At 35.8% G+C, this 19,400-nt stretch overlaps 1 protein-coding gene across 20 annotated transcripts in view; it reads right to left on the reverse strand.

Annotated features, from left to right (window-relative positions):
• The window catches only part of ADAMTS6 (ADAM metallopeptidase with thrombospondin type 1 motif 6), a 279,491-nt gene that overhangs the window by 38,090 nt on the left and 222,001 nt on the right, over positions 1 to 19,400 (reverse strand). For all 20 annotated transcript variants that reach the window (XR_015148908.1, XR_015148909.1, XR_015148911.1 and 17 more), the window contains one exon: positions 4,488 to 4,617. Coding sequence is in view for 12 of the 20 variants with exons in the window: in XM_086361952.1 (XP_086218078.1) it covers positions 4,488 to 4,617 (130 nt within the window). In the remaining 8 variants the exon portion in view is untranslated. The remainder of the gene's footprint in view (positions 1 to 4,487; positions 4,618 to 19,400) is intronic.

Raw genomic sequence — 19,400 nt, forward strand, 5'->3', positions numbered from 1 at the left:
AAGCTAGGGCCCAGAGAAGATTGTTCTACAGTGGAAAGTCAGTTCAAATAAACATGACATATCTACTAAATGTTGTAGACGGTGTTTAATGTTCAGAACAATACAATGTTCAATATGCTGAGAACTGACTATAAGACATCATAAATAACTGTTGTTTAGTTGCTAAGTTGTGTCCGACCCTTTTGCAACCCCATGGACTTTATGTAGCCTGCCAGAGTCCGCTGTTCATAGGATTTCTCAGGCAAGAATAGCAGAGTGGGTTGCCTCTTCTTTCTCCAGTGGGTCTTCCCAATCCGTGGACTGAACCCACATTTCCTGCATTGGCAGGTGTATTTTTTTACCACTGAGCCACCAAGGAAGTCCAAATAATATAACACCACTTTGTTACATACATGTGCCGATGTAGACATTGAAAAAGATGAAAAATATTAACTATGATCTTACAAGTATTAAGTGTTTTTTAAATTTTCTTCTTTGTATTTATCTGTATTTAAGAAATTTTATGTTTTAATATGTATTAAAAAAACCAAACACGATTGTCACATTGTCATTTGAAAAAACTTCTTTCTCCCACATTCATTTAAAGTCTTTTTGAATTCAGTAGTCTTTCAGTGAGCCTTATCTCTATAATACCAATGTAATGGGAATCTTATTACATATGATAACCATTCTGGATAGTTTATTAAGATTTCCTTATTCATTTTGTATTGGGGTGTAAAAAAATAAGTTAAATTTAAAAAATCCTTTTCATAGTCTGAATTCAAAGAAATAAGGAAAAAATTAAAAAGGAACAAGAAAAACTACACTAATAAAGAATATTTTAAATATGTATATTAGCTCTTTTCAATAAAGAAAACTGATTTTTCTTTTTCAAATTCCATTCTCTTACCTCCAAACAACAAAAAAGTTAAGAAGTAACTTTTTATTTCAGAACTACAAAAGAAAGGGAAATACAAAACAACTTTAATTGTTTAGGTTAATTCCAATATGTCAATTATCCTTAAAGTGTTAAAAAAAAGACTCCAATGTAATATACAAGCATGTAATATACTGGGTGAAATGACCAACCACTGAAATCTCAAAGGATGCTTGAATAGCATGCATTTGAAATTAAATGAAAAAGCTGAGGCCCAAATAGAACAAGTGTGACCACGCCCATTCAAATGCCTTAAATGGCTGATCATGATAAACATAACACTTAAAAGTACTGAGTGCTGGGGAAGTAACTAGGTTGAGGCTCACAATTATACGGAAATACACTTAGGTCTTTAGAAATGTCAAAAAACAGCTTGTGCATTTTGAGCATCACTTTGTTTTATATAGCTTTTCAGTTTCTGTTGAGACAAATTTACAAAAATAATTAGCAGAAGAAAGGAAAATAAAAAAATAATTAAATATCTTGTCTTTGTAATATATACCATAGGTTGTATTTCTATACTTTCCCATGTCTGGATTTTAAGGTGTTAGTTACATAGTGATCACATTTGAAAAAGAAGAGACACGAAATTTCAAAAGTCTTAGAATAAAAACTTCTATCACCCTAGATTCTGTGTGCTCCTTATTTGGCAGCCACTAAACTTTTCATGGGGTCGCAAAGAGTCGGACACGACTGAGTGACTGAACTGAACTAAACTGAAACTTTTCCAGAGACTAGGGGTGTGTATATCCCTTAAAGATTGAAACATTCAGGCAGACACTGACTTTGGATATTGAAAGTTCAGAAGGTATTATTATTTTGGAACAAATATCAACAAATATATCTTGATCTAACCATATTTTGTTGCTGTTGTTTAGTCACCCGGTCATGTCTGAGTCTTTGCAACCCCATGGACTGCAGCATGCCAGGCTTCGATGTCCTTCTTCGGGTGCTTGCTCAAACTAATGTCCATTGAATTAGTGATGCCATCTAACCATCTTGTCCTCTGTTATCTTCTGCTCCTCCTGCCTTCGATCTTTCCCAGCATCAGGGTCTTTTCTAAAGAGTTGGCTCTTCACATCAGGTGGCCAAAGTATTGGAGTTTCAGCTTCAGCATCAGTCCTTCCAATGAATCTTCAGGACTGATTTCCTAACACTGGCTTGATCTCCTTGAAGTCCAAGGGACTCTCAATTCTTTCCAACACCACAGTACAAAAACATCAATTCTTCGATGCTCAGCCTTCTTTATGGTCCAATTCTTACATCCATACGTGACTACTGGAAAAACCGTAGCTCTGACTAGATGGTCCTTTGTTGGCAGAGCAATGTCTCTGCTTTTTAATATGCTGTTCAGGTTTGTCATACCTTTTCTTCCAAGGAGCAAGTGCCTTTTAATTTTGTGACTGCAATCACCATCTACAGTGATTTTGGAGCCCAAGAAAATAAAGTCTGTCACTGTTTCCATTGTTTCTCCATCTATTTACCATGAAGTGATGGGACTAGATGTGATGATCTTCATTTTTTGAATGTTGTTTGTTTGTTTGTTTTTTCAAAAAATGAGCAATGTGTAGTGCTCTTAAAAACAGATTTTATTTATTTATTTAAAAAATTTTCTATGTGTTATGTCATGCTGCTGCTGCTAAGTTGCTTCAGTCGTGTCCGACTCTTAGTGGCCCCATGGACTGCAGCCCACTAGGCTCCTCCGTCCATGGGATTTTCCTGGCAAGAGTACTGGAGTGGGGTGCCGTTGCCTTCTCTGGTATTATGTCACAGATATGGCAAAAACCATGACATGTATGTCATGTCAGTGTATGGTAAAACCCACTGCAATACTGTAAAGTAATTAGCCTCCAAATAAAATAAATTAATTAAAAAAATAAAAACATATAAATGAAAAAAATTAAAATTAAATTAAAAATAAATAAAATAGGAAACAACATAGAGAAAGATTGAATGTTGAGTTTTAAGCCAGCTTTTTCACTCTCCTCTTTCACCTTCATCAAGAGGCTCTTTAGTTCTTCTTTGCTTTCTGTCTATGCCATAGACTTTTTTTTAAACCATATTCAGTTCAGTTCAGTTCAGTTGCTCAGTCGTGTCCGACTCTTTGCGACCCCATGAATTGCAGCATGCCAGCCTCCCTGTCCATCACCAACTCCCAGAGTTCACTCAAACCCATGTCCATTGAGTCTGTGATGCCATCTAACCATCTCATCCTCTGTCGTCCCCTCCTCCTCCTGCCCCCAATCCCTCCCAGCATCAGGGTCTTTTCCAATGAGTCAACTCTTCACATGAGGTGGCCAAAGTACTGGAGTTTCAGCTTTAGCATCAGTCCTTCCTTGAACACCTAGGACTGATCTCCTTTAGGATGGACTGGTTGGACCTCCTTGCAGTCCAAGGGACTCTCAAGGGGCCAGAATTCTTTATCCATTTTAAGTCTCAGATTTTTGTGACTCTTACTTTTAGAGAAAGAATTACTTTGTTATAGAATTTTCCTTTCCAGTTCTAGAGAGCCTGGAATACATAAATTCCTTTGCCTACTTTCTTTTTTTTTTTTAAATCAATTTCATGTTGGGAATAATTAGCTAACCTTGGGATAATGGTTACTCTGATTTTTCAAACAAGAATGAAATGCTTTCCATACATGTTCTCTCTTCCATTCAAGACAAGGATTAAATCATTATCTTTGTCTTTTTGCACATAATTATTGCCTTTTGCTCAATCAAAAAACCTTTCTTTCATATTATAGAGTGTGGCCACTGATAGCATGTCTCATATTTTTGAATTTTTTAAAAGTCATCATTAAGATGGATGGGCTCTCTTCTTCTGCCTCCCTTTATAGTGAGTTGTAATTGCTACATTAATCAATGGAAAGGGCCTGAAGTACACTTCTATGCCTGTGCTCAACACTTAGAAGACAAGATGCTTTAGGATGACAGAATTTAAAACCGGGTCAGCAAATTAAAGCACTGATATTCCATTACTGAATATTTCTAAACAACTAAAAAAGTCTTTAAGCCTTTAAGATAAATATCTAGAAAAGATAGGATTGCATGCCAATCTTTTATAGTTTAATGAATCTAAGATATCACTATTTTATATACCATTAAACAAAAATAATGCTGATTATTATTTTAAGACACCATCAACTGCAAAATGAATCTAATTTCAGAGATGTTAAAATGCGAAGGATATGTGCTTTAGAATTAAGGAAATATGACAACTGCCAGCACTATGCCAGGATTAATCTACTGATTAATCTACTGTCCGACTCAATGGACATGGGTTTGAGTGAACTCTGGGAGTTGGTGATGGACAGGAAGGCTGGCATGCTGCAATTCATGGGGTCGCAAAGAGTCGGACAGTAGATTAATCAGTAGATTAAACCCCTGCTCTAAAGGGGTTACTTACTAAATTTTGTGAATAAATAGAAATAAAAATCCTACCCTCTGTGATGTTTTACTTGATTTTCTTAGCTTAATTTATGAATATCATATGAATGTATGTTTCCAGATAAGAATATCTAATGTTTTTCTCTTTGCACTTGAAAATATTTCTCACTTCTCTTACTTACTCAGGTGGGCAGGGCTCAGTGTTGCAGGTTCTTTGATTTTCAGGTGGCTTACTATCAGGGTCACAGTAATTGTTCTGGACAATGGAGTTGTCATCCAACCTTTTACAGACCACCTCCTGTCTTTGGACACCTTGAGAAAAGGAGGACATCATTAATTGAAGAGTAGTTTACCTTCCAGTAAGTTAGGTATGCATAGCTTTCCTCTGTGGGGAATCAACCTCACTGGATCCATGCTGTCTTATCTGTTCCAGAATACTTGACTGCTTCTCTAAAAAGGAGAGAAGTCTTGGTCATTATATTGCAAATTTAGGCAAAATCACTGTTCTCATACTTAGAAACATAACTGTTTTCAAGTTCAGAAAAGAAACTATTGGTAATTTTAAACAATTGGTATATCCATATGTATATTCTTCTTCATGCTTTCCTTTAAAAAAAGAAACTTTATTTTCCCAAAATATCATTAGATAAAGTGTATGAATATACATTTCAATGCAAAACAATGGTTGTAGATCTATTTAAAAACAAAACATTAGGGACAAATTTACATTTTAATATTTTGTAGGACAAATCCAATCAATTTAGTCTCTGTTAGGAACACATAACATTCACACATTTCATTTTTCTCCCTTCCATTTAAAAAAGGTTTATTTCTCTGAAAGTCCACAAAGTCTAGAATTTAAAGACAGCAGTGAGCCTCTTTGAACTGCAACCCATTAAGTAATCGGTTTGCTTTTGTAGAGTTGGCCTTGTTGATCACACCATCATCAAACAGATATATACATATTCCATCAAATATTAACTTACAGAATACTTTTCATCCTTAAATATTGGTCTATATAACTTGTTTGCCACGGCTAAAAATGTTCTCATAAAAGTTGTAAAATTCTAAATATGTTCATTATTTTTGGCAAAGATATCCACCACAACTTGCTCACATTTCACAAAATACAAGGACACACACAAACACACTCTTATTTGTAAGCATGCCTGGAAATAGACTTGGTGCAGATTCATTTTCTCTTCAGTGGGGAAGAATCAAAAGAAGCAAAGATAAGGTTTATCAAAGTCTCAGAGAAAAGTCAATCTACAAGACAATGCTAAATATTTCAGATCTTATGTGGGTAGTAGCTTACTCCCAGAACTAAAAATAAAAGCACAAACTAAGCTACCCCCACTAACCACCCACCTCATTTCTCTAACCAGGTAGGCTAAATTACCCAGAACCAGTTGTAAAAGCAGCATTAGCAGTATCCAGGAAACTACAGCTTCATACCAGGCTAAACCTACATAAACTTTCAGTTTTTCTTTTTTTCTCAGTTGCTTCTACAGTGCTCTAAAGAAAAGAGTTTGACCCCAGATTAGAGAAATCAATGTGAAACAGGACCATTCGATGAAGGAAACTGTCACCTAAAGAGGTATGCACTAAATACTTCCTCAAGCTCCCTTACATGCATGAGACCTCTGCAGATGGGAGTGCCACAGCTATCAGGCTTTGCACACTTTTAACTAAGCCCTTTGAATTTGAAGATAGGAAATCTATTTCCCTGATAGGGAAAACAATTAAGTCCCATAGTCTCCATAATGGTGGTGAGCAGTTAAAGAAGATGTATTTGATTACTTGCAGTGGTTCTCACTAATCATCTTCAACAAGTTTCTTGGTTTTCCTAAATTTAGAGCTTTAAAGCACAGCCAAACAACTTACTGGCAAAATGTCTCAGAGTATGTGTTGTATTCATTCCTTCCCAACCCATTGAAGAGGCCAAACATCTCAGTTTATGCAACAACAGTTTGGAATTTTTTTACTATTAAACTTAAGATTTTTGAGGGAAGAATGATTCACATTAGGCATATCTTTGACCCATTCACAGATGTTCCACAATATTTACCAGATAGCTCCTCATTGTGTCATCCCAGTGGGCAGATAACTAAGTCCATGTGATTCACCTAGACAAAAATCTCTATTATTAGTCATCGGATTCAACTACCAAATGCCACAATGGCTCAGAATATATATCCGCCCGGCTTCAATACTTTGTTCCTATCAGGAAGAGCAGGGAATTGTTTTTATAGGTTAGCATGGTTATTTTTAAAAAGTCATTCAAATATGATTATACTTGAAGTGGGGAGACTCAAAATATCCACTTACACGAAGGACTTACAACTTAAATTAATTTTTATAAATATGTTTAATAATTAAAAAAAATACGATTATACTTACAATAAGAAAGTTGTCATTCAATCTAGTACCTTGGGTGTTTTTCAGAAAAGCATAAGCTTTTAATTTTAATTTAATTTTATGTTTATTGAGGGAGGATAAACATTTTCAACACTACAAAATGGGACTGATATTGCTTGATATCAGTGGCAGAAATATCAATTCAGTTTCTACAGGTTAAGATAAAATTCTACTTCCTTAAAAAATCTTACAAATGTTGTTTGGTTATAATGATATTAGTTTTTAAAAGTAGCCTTAATTATAAAAGCAAGGCCTCTGCAATTTGAATCACAGATGAGATACTAGTTATTAGAGGTAAGATTTACACTTGATTTTAAGATAAATTCTATCCATGTACGATCTTGAAAAAAATTCAGCTACATAACATTAATTGTCAAAAATTTGGAAAATACACAAAACCAGAAAGAGCAAAATAAAAATTATCCACAATCTCATATCTTTGCTTTGGATCTTTATTTTTAAGGCTATTTTATTCTTTGATGGGATCCAGTAGTTAAAATTAATAGTACACAAACTAAAAATGCCAGCTAAACATGGTTAGTGGGTCATTCATTCTTTCACTCATCCATTCATTCATTCAATGGAGAATAATTACTGAATACAAGGCACTGTACTTCTTTATGCGATACTGAGCTAAGTGTGAAGAATTACAAATTGACTTAATTTTCTCATGTCTAGTTTCTTAACAACTAGAATTTAGAATATTTAGGGGTGCATTTCAGTTTCATAATTTCAGAAAGCTATTTTTTATGAAGCAAAAATTAAAGTTCTTGAATAAGCAGCTGAAATAACTGTTTTACAAAGATACATTTTCCTTGCATTCATCTTTTATTAATTTTCTTCTAAAATGCCACATTAGACAGTGTGGTATTTCACAGTCAAGAACTGACTATACCAGTAATCTATTTCAAATCTTCCTAAAATGCTGAACTATCTTCCTTCAACAGCACAAATCTTCCAACTTATACCCCCCACACTTGGTAGGTTTAGATTTTTTTTCTTTTTAAGTCAGTAGCAACCGAGTAACTCTCTAAGGCAATGCACTTAACTGAATGGATTTTTCAATACATACTTATGGATTAAGGAAAATGCAGCTTTTAGCATTAGAAAATTTAAATCAACTGGAAATAATCTAAACTAAGTCAACAAGAGAAATGATTGAGTTGAGAATCTTTTTATATGATTAACCCTCTTGTACATAGCTTCTTTTAAAGTAATCTGTAAAACATTGCTAAGAAATTGATTTAAACCTTTTTGGGAATAATTACATCCGGTTACACAAAACCACTATGCTTTCAAATCTAAAGACATATAGTTTATAACCCAAAACATAAAATATCTGTATGACCAGTCAGTATATGCCTAATCAAAAATAAAGTTCTGGTGGTTTAGTGCCCATATCCTCTGGAGATATTCAGATGTTCAGCAGAATTTAATTGGTCAGACTTAAAACTGCACTAATTATATTTTATTCTTAAACACCTGAAGTTACAGGCATGCAAATTCTATACCTAATTCTGTTTTTAAATGCAATTCCTCTTCCTTGTAAAAACAAAAAAACTTTGCTGCTTTCATATTACTAAATTTAAGTACAAAGATATCACTACCAATATACATTACTCTAAACTCTAAAATGAGTGTATCCTGTTTAGAGTCTTTTACTTTGTTTATCATTTTGATTAGTAGTAGTAGTAGTGTTAGTTGCTCAGTCGTGTCCGACTCTGCAATTCCATAGATTGCAGCCCTCCAGCCTCCTCTGTTCATTCTCCAGGCAAGAATACTGGAGTGGATTGCCATTCCCTTCACCAGAGGATCTTCCTGACCCAGGAATCAAACCTGGGTGTCCTGCGTTGAAGGAAGATTCTTTACCATTTGAGCTACAGAACAGCAAACATGCTTCTTAACACAGAAACATAACCTTTATTTTTAGCTTGGAAGCTTAAATTTGACAGATCTTTTATTTCATTTCTGCCAATAGTTAAAGGTTACAGATGATCTACGTGCCTATCAAAAGTTATGTTGTCCAATAGGAGGAAGGAGTACATAGCTTGAATCACTGCTCAAGGTACACATGAAGAAATGGCATTTAGTATTTTGAAATAGCATATACCATAGGAAAATGAGCAAGAAGTCCTGGATGGAATCCTTCATCTTCTGTGCTTATTCTAGGAAATGGTGATGGTTCAAGAATACAGGGTCTTTTGCTCAGCAGTTGCAGTCATAGGGCCAACCCTGAGTGAACACTTTAGAGAACTTTCCTCCTTTTCATTTCTTGCATCCTTTTCAGTCCCTCTTTTATTCCTCTTATAAGCTGCTCAGAGTTCTTATGTCCCATCTCTCTTCTTTCAGATAATTAAATCACTTTATACATACATGTGTAAAAATATTTAGCAATTTATTGCTTTTCTCAGGGCATTGTTTTCAAATGCCATGATCAATAAACTAAGATCTGGCATCCGCTCCCATTACTTCAAGGCAAATAGATAGGGAAACAATGGCAATAGTCACAGACTTTATTTTCTTGGGCTCCAAAATCACTGTAGATGGTGAGGCAGCCATGAAATTAAAAGACGCTTGCTCCTTGAAAGAAAAGCTATGACCAACCTAGACAGCGTATTAAAAAGCAAGAGATATTATTTTGCTGACAAAGATCTGTCTAGTCAAAGCTATGGTTTTTTTCAGTAGTCACGTATGGATGTGAGAGTTGGACCATAAAGAAAGCTGAGCGCCAAAGAATTGATATTTTTGAACTGTGGTGTTGGAGAAGACTCTTGAGAGTCCCTTGGACTGCAAGATCAAACCAGTCAATCCTAAAGGAAATCAATCCCTAATATTCATTGGAAGGACTGATGATGAAGCTGAAGCTCCAATCCTTTGGCTACCTGATGCAAAGAACTGACTCATTGGAAAGACCCTGATGCTGGGAAAGATTGAAGGCAGGGGAGAAGGGGATGACAGAGAATGAGATGGTTGGATGGCATCGCCGACTCGATGGACATGAGTTTGAGCAAGCTCTGGGAGTTGGTAATGGACAGGGAAGCCTGGTGTGCTGCAGTACATGGGGTTGCAAAGAGTCAGACATGACTGAGATACTGAACTGAACTGAACAGGGCAATTCATCATTTTGTCATCAAATTACCACTTGAATTTCATTTAAAAGAATGACATGTATTAAACTAAGAAGGATGAAAGAGACGTTAAGGGCAAGAGAAAGATATTTTAGGTCTTCTCAAATCTACTCATAAGAACCAGCATTTCAGTTCTAGACCATTCATTTGGTAAGTGTGTAGTCTATAACTACATGTGAGTATAAGAGAAAAAGTGCAACTTTAGGATTGATGGGCTAATCAACACTTAGATAATTTAATCTAGTGGCAAAGCACATCGTATTTACCCAGGAAATAGTTTTTCTGAAGAAGAGGGGGAAGGTTAGTAAGTCAGAGCTTATAGTAAAAATGTGGTTGGTGGCTAAGGCAACAATTTGCTTAACCACAGCATCCAAAGTAGCTAGCAACCAAGACAACACTATATAACCACAGTATACAGAACATATGGCCAACAATATTAATTTAATCTAAATCTTTAGTGCAGATAGCATCCAGAGAGCAACAAGTGCCAGGAAAAAAAAAAATGTCTCTCTGCTCTGCCTTTCACAGCTGGAATCTGGTTGCTGTGCTGTGATTATTGGCCAGACATAAGCATTTGTAGGGCAGAGCAAAGCCCATCTGCCTTGGATCTAACAGCTGGCATCAGGGTACCAATCAGCTCCACCCAACTGCTTCCTTCTTCTGAAAAGCCTCGTGCTAGTTTTTTTATCTTCCAAAGGTTTCCTTTCTCTCTCTTTCCAGTGTCTTCCCTTCTGTCTTGAGGAAAATTAAACATCCTAAGAAAGCAGGATTAAGAAAAGGAAAATGAGGCTCTAAAAACATTTATTTTTCTAGAGCAACTGTGTTTAGTGATAGATAAGGTGGAGCATACAAATACTGTGTTTATTGGAAATCATATTATCCTTAGAGGGAATTCCTACTACTCATTACAAATTAACAGTAATCTCTTCCATGGAAAGAATCTAACTTAACTCATTGAATTCCTACTAAGTCTAAGTCATGGATATTCTATAAGGGGGAAAATGAGTGAGACAGACTTGACTTCAATGAGATTACGTTAATAAGGAAGGGAGAGGATAAGGCAATTACCATTATATTATGGAAGCTACCTTATCTAATAAGATCATGCCTTTTCAGACCTAATATTGTTAATTTTATAGTCCTCTCATTTTGTTAAGCTGCTGTCTGATTCCTTTTTCTTTGATATTCGTGGATCTTAAGAATTCTCATAGCCAAATGTCTATGTGGTTATCTCCTTTCACTTTATCTTTTTATGATATTTTTTTCTCAGTCCAATTTCTGCCATGTTTAGTTACCACCTTCTTTTGAGTTCTAGCAGTGTAGGTAAATGATCTACGGCAAGTTTTTATTCTCCTTTGTATAATGAGATTAAAAAAATTAAATGATTTCTAATGTTTCTTTCAGATCCAAAATTCTATGAAAGTTGGCTTTTCTTTTTTTCCCCCCCAATTCAATTTTCCATTTTTCCCCCTTCTGTGTCTGCTTTTCCCCTGTATTCTACAGAATATAAGTCTGGAGAACAGCATTTGATAGATTCCATTTGGTTTTGAGTTGTTTAAATGTCTCAGTTCTTAGCAGTGTGAGGTATGTATCAAAGGAGTCAGACATGTCAAGAGGCAGAACACTAGAAATAAAAGACTTTATGAGAGGCAAGTTTCTTAATATAAAGAATTAACGCATATTATACTAAAAAGGTATTTCCATGAACTTTAGTAGGAGTTTATTGTTTTGGGTATTTCATTAAAAATCTTAGAGGAATGATGCTAGAGTATAAGATGATTTTGAGCTTCTTTTACTTATTTACCAAATAAAAAAGCTTTTCTTTAATTATATGTAAAATCCTTTTCTTGGAACCAAAGAGCAAATATTTCAGATTTAAATTATAACAAGGACACAATCATAAACAAGCTGTATGTTTTTAAAATAAAATCTTAATTTTGTTTACATAAAAAAATGGGAGTAGTAATATCATAAAATACTATAAAATTGTGATAATGCTTATCATTATAAGAAGCTTTATTTTTTTCCCAAAAGTATTTTATTCATAATACCTTGTAAACATGCATAATGTTATGACGGTCAAAAATGAGATTTGGGACAAAATTTCTGTGAAGTCAAACATGACCCTTGATACACAGATCATTAATACAACAGGAATGCACTCAAACATTGCTTTCAGCCCTACCCAAGTTTTTCAGTGAGTAAATATATATGCAGGCCCTATTTATGTTAAGGAAGAACACAATCTCTAAAGCAATAGAAACAAAATGAAAGAGGAAGGAAAACAGCATTAGGAGGAATATTTTAGGTTAGCAGAGACTTCTTTCCCTCAGTTATAAATCTTAACATTAGAGAAAACGCAAGCCACAGTATGCAAGGGTAAACAGTAAAAAATGTCAGATTCTAAAACTAAACTTGCATATGCAAGATTTTTTACAAGAAGTTAGAAAGCTTAAATTATATTGAAAATACAGAGTAGAATTCAAAGAATTTTTTACAATGTATATTCCATAGAGGAAGCCATATAAGGAAAATGATAAATAGAAATAGAGAAATAAAAGAAAAAACATATTAGCTTTCAGAACTGTCAATCAGCCAAGAGTATGAGTTTACCTAGCAGAATACTCCTGTGAAGGGCATGTTACATGAGAACTGAGCTAAGTGCAGTCGATGGCAACATTTGTTGCTCATTTGCTCAGTGATGTACAGCTCTTTGAGACCCCATGGACTGCATGCAGCACACCAGGCTTCCCTATCCATCACCAACTCCTGGAGCTTGCTGAAACTCATGTCCATCGAGTTGGTGATGCCATCTAAAAATCTTGTTCTCTGTCGTCCCCTTCTCCTTCTGCTTCAGTCTTTCCCAGCATCAGGGTCTTTTCCAATGAGTCAGCTCTTCGCATCAGCTGACCTAAGTATTGGAACTTCAGCCTCAGCATCAGTCCCTCCAGTGAATATTCAGGATTGATTTCCTTTAGGGTTGACTGGTTTGATCTTGCAGTCCAAGGGACTCTTAAGAGTCTTCTCCAACACCACAATTCAAAAGCATTGATTCTTCAGTGCTCAGCCTTCTTTACGGTCCAACTCTCACATCCATACATGACTAACGAAAAAACCATAGCTTTGACTAGACAGACCTTGGTCGGCAAAGTGATGTCTCTGCTTTTTAATATGCTGTCTAGGCTTGTCATAGCTTTTCTTCCAAGGAGCAAGCATCTTTGAATTTCATGGCTGCAGTCATCATCTACAGTGATTTTGGAGCCCAAGAAAATAAAGTCTGTCACTATTTCCATTGTTTCCCCATCTATTTGCCATGAAGTGATGAGGCTGAGTGCCATGATCTTCATTTTTTGAACTCTGAGTTTTAAGCCAGCTTTTTCACTCTCCTCTACATAGCATAGGCTTTTAGGAGCTGTGATATTCACAAGTGCCCAGCTATGAGCCTGGTACAACTAACCCCATATGTTAAAGTGTACACTTCCTTCTCAACACTGAAAGTTAATTGAAAGAAGGGGATGATGAGAAAGAGTGACTAGCGTAATGCTACAGTCAGTACAATGACAGACTATTGTCTAGTCTAACAAATAATTTAGTTTTCAAAGAGCAAAGCGAAAATTAGGGAATAACGAACAAAGCTCATGCAAATCTTTAATTCCTTGTAAACTCAAGTCACTTTTTACAAAGGCCTTGTGTCATTAAAAGTATCACAGTGATGTGCTTTATGTCTAAGTTTGGTATATAAAGGAACCAAATGTAACAGGACCCTCGTAGTTTCAAACAGAACACAATACAACCTTAAACAGAAAATATCTTTTATAGGGGATTTTTCTTAAAAACTAATTATATAACTATATTTCTTCAAAGGGAAAGAAATGACAATGACTAATATGCTTTTAATTATTCAAACTAAAATTTCCATCTCTTATCTTTTACTTAACTCTGAAAGTAACTTATGAATGGTAATTTCTAAAGCAAAGGGAAGAAAACAATTATTGACTTATTAATGTCTTTCACACTTCATTCCAGTCAAGTCTATCTTGAAACTCGAAAAATAATTGAATTTTGTTTTCCTCTGTTTCATTTTAGGACCCCATCCACTTTGAGTTTGTTTCCAAGTTACAGTGTATGCGTCATTTATAAGCTGCAATACAAGTGTTAGTCATTATTATCTTTGCTGCTGCTGCTACTGCTGCTAAGTTGCTTCAGTCGTGTCCGACTCTGTGCGACCCCATAGACACCAGCCCACCGGGCTCCGCTGTCCCTGGGATTCTCCAGGTAAGAACACTGGTGTGGGTTGCCATTTCCTTCTCCAATTATTTACTAGGTCTATAAAAGTCAAGTTTCAAAACCCTTGATTGTATGAAGCATATTGTTAGTTCACTAATAATGTCAAATGACCATTATTAGTGATGTTAAATATCTTAGGCATATTTAACATCACTAACAGAATCAGCAAAGAAATTAAAAGGACATCTGTGAATATATAAAGCATTTGCCTCTGTTTTATCTAGTCCTTTGAGAGCTGGTCTCTTTCAGCCAGATATTATACTGGCATAAGGACTGCATTATATTTTTCTAATAATTACTTTTCAAAATTGTTATTTTAGAATGGATTTATTTTATTTTTAAGTGCACAATTATGGTTGTGTTGCATTATTCTTGAAAACAATAAAATACATAACATTAAGTGCTTCTATAGAAACAACGTAGAAATATCTAACTTTCTAAAGGGACCAGGTAATCTGCATGAAAGATTCACTAAAGCAATCTGAAAAGTCTATTATTAGTAAATAGAATAGTGTATATTATTACATAAACTTGTTAGGTAGTAAATTGCAAAGAAGAATTTGCTACTGGGGCTCTTTTAAATATATAGTTTTGTTTTTTTTTTTCCTTTTCCCTTTCTTCCTTTCTTTTCTTTTGTTTTAATCACTTGAAACTGAACTAGCAGAAACAGAGGAAGGAAACATGTTCAAGCAGGGCACGTCAGAAGAAATAATATAGATATGAAGGAGAAAATTACATACTATTCAAAATCTCTAGTTTCTTAATGAAAGTGAATACGAGTCTCCATTTTTAAACTGAACATCACTAAGACCCTGATTAAGGGGTTTTTATACATTTTTTCCTCTTATGAAATAAAATTCACCATCTACTGAAAGGAAGTGAGGTGACTAATTTTTGTTCAACTTTACTGATACTCATTTTAGTTTAAATCAAGAGTTCTCAAATTTTCTTGGTTCACAGCACCATTAGTGTCCCAGTAATTTTTTCACAGCTCTCCCAGGAAGAAAAAAATAAGAGCTTCACTTATTAAATAGTTAGGTCCAAACAACTCAAAAGTAATAATTTGTGTAGTGTATGACCCATGTCATTGTGTTTGCATTGAAAATGTACAATATTCAGTAGTGCCTCTGTGAGTGTGCTGTAGAGTCCTGGGGAACCACAGTGCGGTGTGAAAAATATGACCCTAAATCAGGAAAATACAAACTAGTAACTGGAAACTATGTAAAGCATCTTAAAAATCTTAAAAAGTAGAAACCAGTTCCAATACATACAAGAATCTAGGTGAGCCAGGTAAAACCACAGAGTAAAATAAAAAAATCTGTCTTAGAAAGAGGAAAAACATAGAATTTCTTTTTAAAATTTATATGCTATTCACACACACACACACACACACACATTAAGCTTAAGATGATATCCAGGGAGGAAAAAGAATAACAAGTAAAATAAGCATCTATATAAAATTTAGGCATCAAATATATAATAAAATTAAACAGACTATGTAAATGTAAAAGGAAAACTGGTAACATTTTAAATAGTCAAAGACAACTGATCAGAAACACTCCTTAAACACTCCATTGTATAAGAAAAATCTGTGCTCTTTGATCATCAAACAAAATCAAAATTGCCTCTAAACATAAATCTGTCTCCCTCTTCCAGTCCTCCATCTAAGCATAGCTTTAGCTTATCTTTTTCTTTTTTTCCCCTGAGCTGCTAAGTAATGAATGGCTAGCAGAGAGATGCCTTTGTCAGCAGAAACCTGACCAAACTGGTATATAATTTTTGTACTTCAATACAAAGAGAAAGAAATTGAAAAGCCTAGACAAAACAATTTGGAGAAAGTAATCAGAAGTGTCAATAGACCTGATTGCAGGACAAAGACTGTGTATTTAGAGTATAAATGTAAAACTGCTGCTGCTGCTAAGTCGCTTCAGTTGTGTCCGACTCTGTGCGACCCCACAGACGGCAGCCCACCAGGCTCCCCCGTCCCTGGGATTCTCCAGGCAAGAACACTGGAGTGGGTTGCTGTTTCCTTCTCCAATGCATGAAAGTGAAAAGTGAAAGTGAAGTCGCTCAGTCATTCCGACTCCTAGCGACCGCATGGACTGCAGCCCACGAGGCTCCTCCATCCATGGGATTTTCCAGGCAAGAGTACTGGAGTGGGGTGCCATTGCCTTCTCTGAAATGTAAAACTAATACATTAAAATACATATGTATTGCTGACCTTTCTTGGCACAACTAAAGCATCCTTAAGATTTCTTTTGTAACAGAACAGGTACAACAGTACAGCATCAACTCTGTTAATTGGTTTTGGAATGCTTTGCTTTAAAGTCTTTGTTAGTTTCTCAGTCCTGTCTGACTCTTTGTGACCCACGGACTGTAGACCACTATGCTCCTCTGTCCATGGGATTTCCCAGGCAAGAATACTGGAGCAGGTTGTCATTTCCTCCTCCAGGGGGACTACCTGACCCAGGGATCAAACCGGGTCTCCCGCACTGCAAGCAGGGAAGCTTTAAAGTCTAAGGGTTGTATTAAATAAGAGGAGAACTCGGGGGGTGAGGTGTAAAGGGACTGGTTTGAATAGTGGGAAATGAGAGTACATCTAGAAAGATAGGGGAGGAAATTATTGTGAATACTGCTGCATTTTGCAAAAATTCATTCCCTAACAAAAACAACAATTTCCTAAAACAATAAAAGGCCTTCTCTGATTAGAACTTTTAGTCACAAAGAGAAAAAAAAAGTTTGTTATCAGTTTTTCATAAATGTTAAAACAAGGGCCTCATATTCTGACTTGTGTGTCTAAATTAAAGTTGGTTGAGTATATATATCACTTATTCATTTTAGCTCCCTAAGTACCACAGAAACTTGAAATGAGAAAAAAGGGTTTTGGAAAATCTATTTAGTATAATTTCACTTGATCTTAGTTAGCCAAAAGGCCAAAATAAGATATTTAACACAATTTCAGTCAGTTTTAAAAGCATTATTTAGAGGCTTATAAATGATTTATTAGGTAAAGAAGTAAGCATGTAAATAAACTACAATAAGCTTTCTAAAGAAAAGTCCAAGGACAATGACCACACTAAACAAAATTGCGAAATTAATTAGTATTCTACCACTCTTTTCATTCCCTTCTCTGATGCCTCTAGCTACTTTTCCACCCCAGATACTTATACCAAAAGCTCATTAACCTTTGCATTCAACTACTAGCCAATTAGTAACAGAGATATGAGTAATGCTTCGAGAGGTGTTTGCATCTGAATGCAGTTTGAAGACTAACTAAACCTTCAATCAGCCTCAAAGGCAGTACTTAACCATGGCTACACATTAGACTTACCAATAGAGCTTTTAAAAATCTGATGCCCAGGCAATATTCCTAAACAATTAGATAGGAATATCTGGGGGCAGGACCGAGTGTCAAAGTTGTTTAAAGCTCCCTAAGTGATTCCAATGAACAGTCAAAGCTGAGAATCACTGCTTTAGGAAAAACATTTGAAAAAATGAAATTTCAAGCTAGTAAAGGAGAAATTATTAGTGGGGAATATATCACGTTGCTCTACTGTTGTTTAGTCACTAAGTCATGTCTGACTCTTTGTGACCCCCATGGACTGTAGCAGCCAGACTTTTCTGTCCTTCACTGTCTCCTGGAGTTTGCTCAAACTCATGTCCATTGAGTCAGTGATGCCATCCAACCATCTCATCCTCTGTTACCTCCTTCTCCTCCTGCCCTCAATCCTTCCCAGCATCAGGGTCTTTTCCAATGAGTCAGCCTCCAGAACGAAAACCACAATACAGAAAACTAACCAAAATGCTCACATGGATCACAGCCTTGTCTAACTCAATGAAACTATGAGCCATGCTGTGCAGGGCCACCAAAGACAGGTCATGGTGGAGGGTTCTGACAAGACGCAGTCCACTGGAGGAGGGAATGGCAAATCACTTCAGTATTCTTGTCTCAGGAACCACATGAATAGTATGAAAAGGTGAAAAGATATGACACTGGAAGATGAGCTCTCCAGGTTGGTAGGTATTCAATATGCTACTGGAGAAGAGTGGAGAAATAGCTTCAGAAAGAATGAAGAGGTTGGGCCAAAGTGGAAACAATATCAAGTCTGGTGATAAAAATGAAGTCCAATGCTGTAAAGAACAAAATTGCATTGGAACTTGGAATGTTAGGTCCATGAATCAAGGTAAATTGAATGTGGTCAAACAGATGGCAAGAATGAACATCAACATTTTAGGAATCAGTGAACTAAAATGGACAGGAATGGGCAAGTTTAATTCAGATGACCACTGTATTCACTACTGTACACAAGAATCCCTTAGAAGAAAATGGAATAGTCCTCACAGTCAACAAGAGTCTGAAATGCAGTACTTGGGTGCAGTCTCAAAAATGACAGAATTATCTCTGGTCATTTCCAAAGTAAACCATTTAACATCACAGTCATCCAAGTCTATGCCCCAACCACTAATGCCAAAGAAGCTGAAGTTGAATGGTTCTATGAAGACCTACAAGACCTTCTAGAACTAACACCAAAAAAAGATGTCCTTTTCATCATAGGGGATTGGAACTCAAAAGTAGGAAGTCAAGAGATACCAGGAGTAACAGGCAAATTTGGCCTGTTTGGCCCGTTTGGAGGGCAAAATGAAGCAGGGTAAAGGCTAACAGAGTTTTATCAAGAGAATACACTGGTCATAGCAAACACCCTCTTCCAACAACATGAAAGATGACTCTACACATGGACATCATCAGATGGTCAATGTTGAAATCAGATTGATTATATTCTTTGCAGATGAAGATGGAGAAGCTCTATATGGTCAGCAAAAACAAGACTGGGAGCTGATTGTGGCTCAGATCATTGACTCCTTATTGCAAAATTTAGACTTAAATTGAAGAAAATAGGGAAAACCACTAGGTCATTCAGATATGACCCAAATCGATCCCTTATGATTATACACTGGAAATGGCAAATAGATGCAAGGGATTAGATCTAATAGACAGAGTGCCTGAAGAGCTATGGACGGAGGTTCATAACATTGTACAACAGGCGGTGACCAAAACTATCCCCAAGAAAAAGAAATGCAAGAAGGCAAGATGGTTGTCTGAGGAGGCCTTATAAATAGCTGAGAAAAGAGGAGAAATAAAAGTCAAAGGAGAAAGTGAAACATATACCCAATTGAATGCAGAGTTCCAAAGAATAACAAGGAGAGGTAAGAAAGCCTTATTCAGTGAATAATGCAGAAAAATAGAGGAAAATAATAGAATTG

This window comes from Bos grunniens, chromosome 20 (genome assembly GCF_055505025.1).
Source record: "Bos grunniens cultivar Pamir isolate PY7600 chromosome 20, Bosgru_T2T1.0, whole genome shotgun sequence".
Taxonomy (NCBI): Eukaryota; Metazoa; Chordata; class Mammalia; order Artiodactyla; family Bovidae; genus Bos; species Bos grunniens.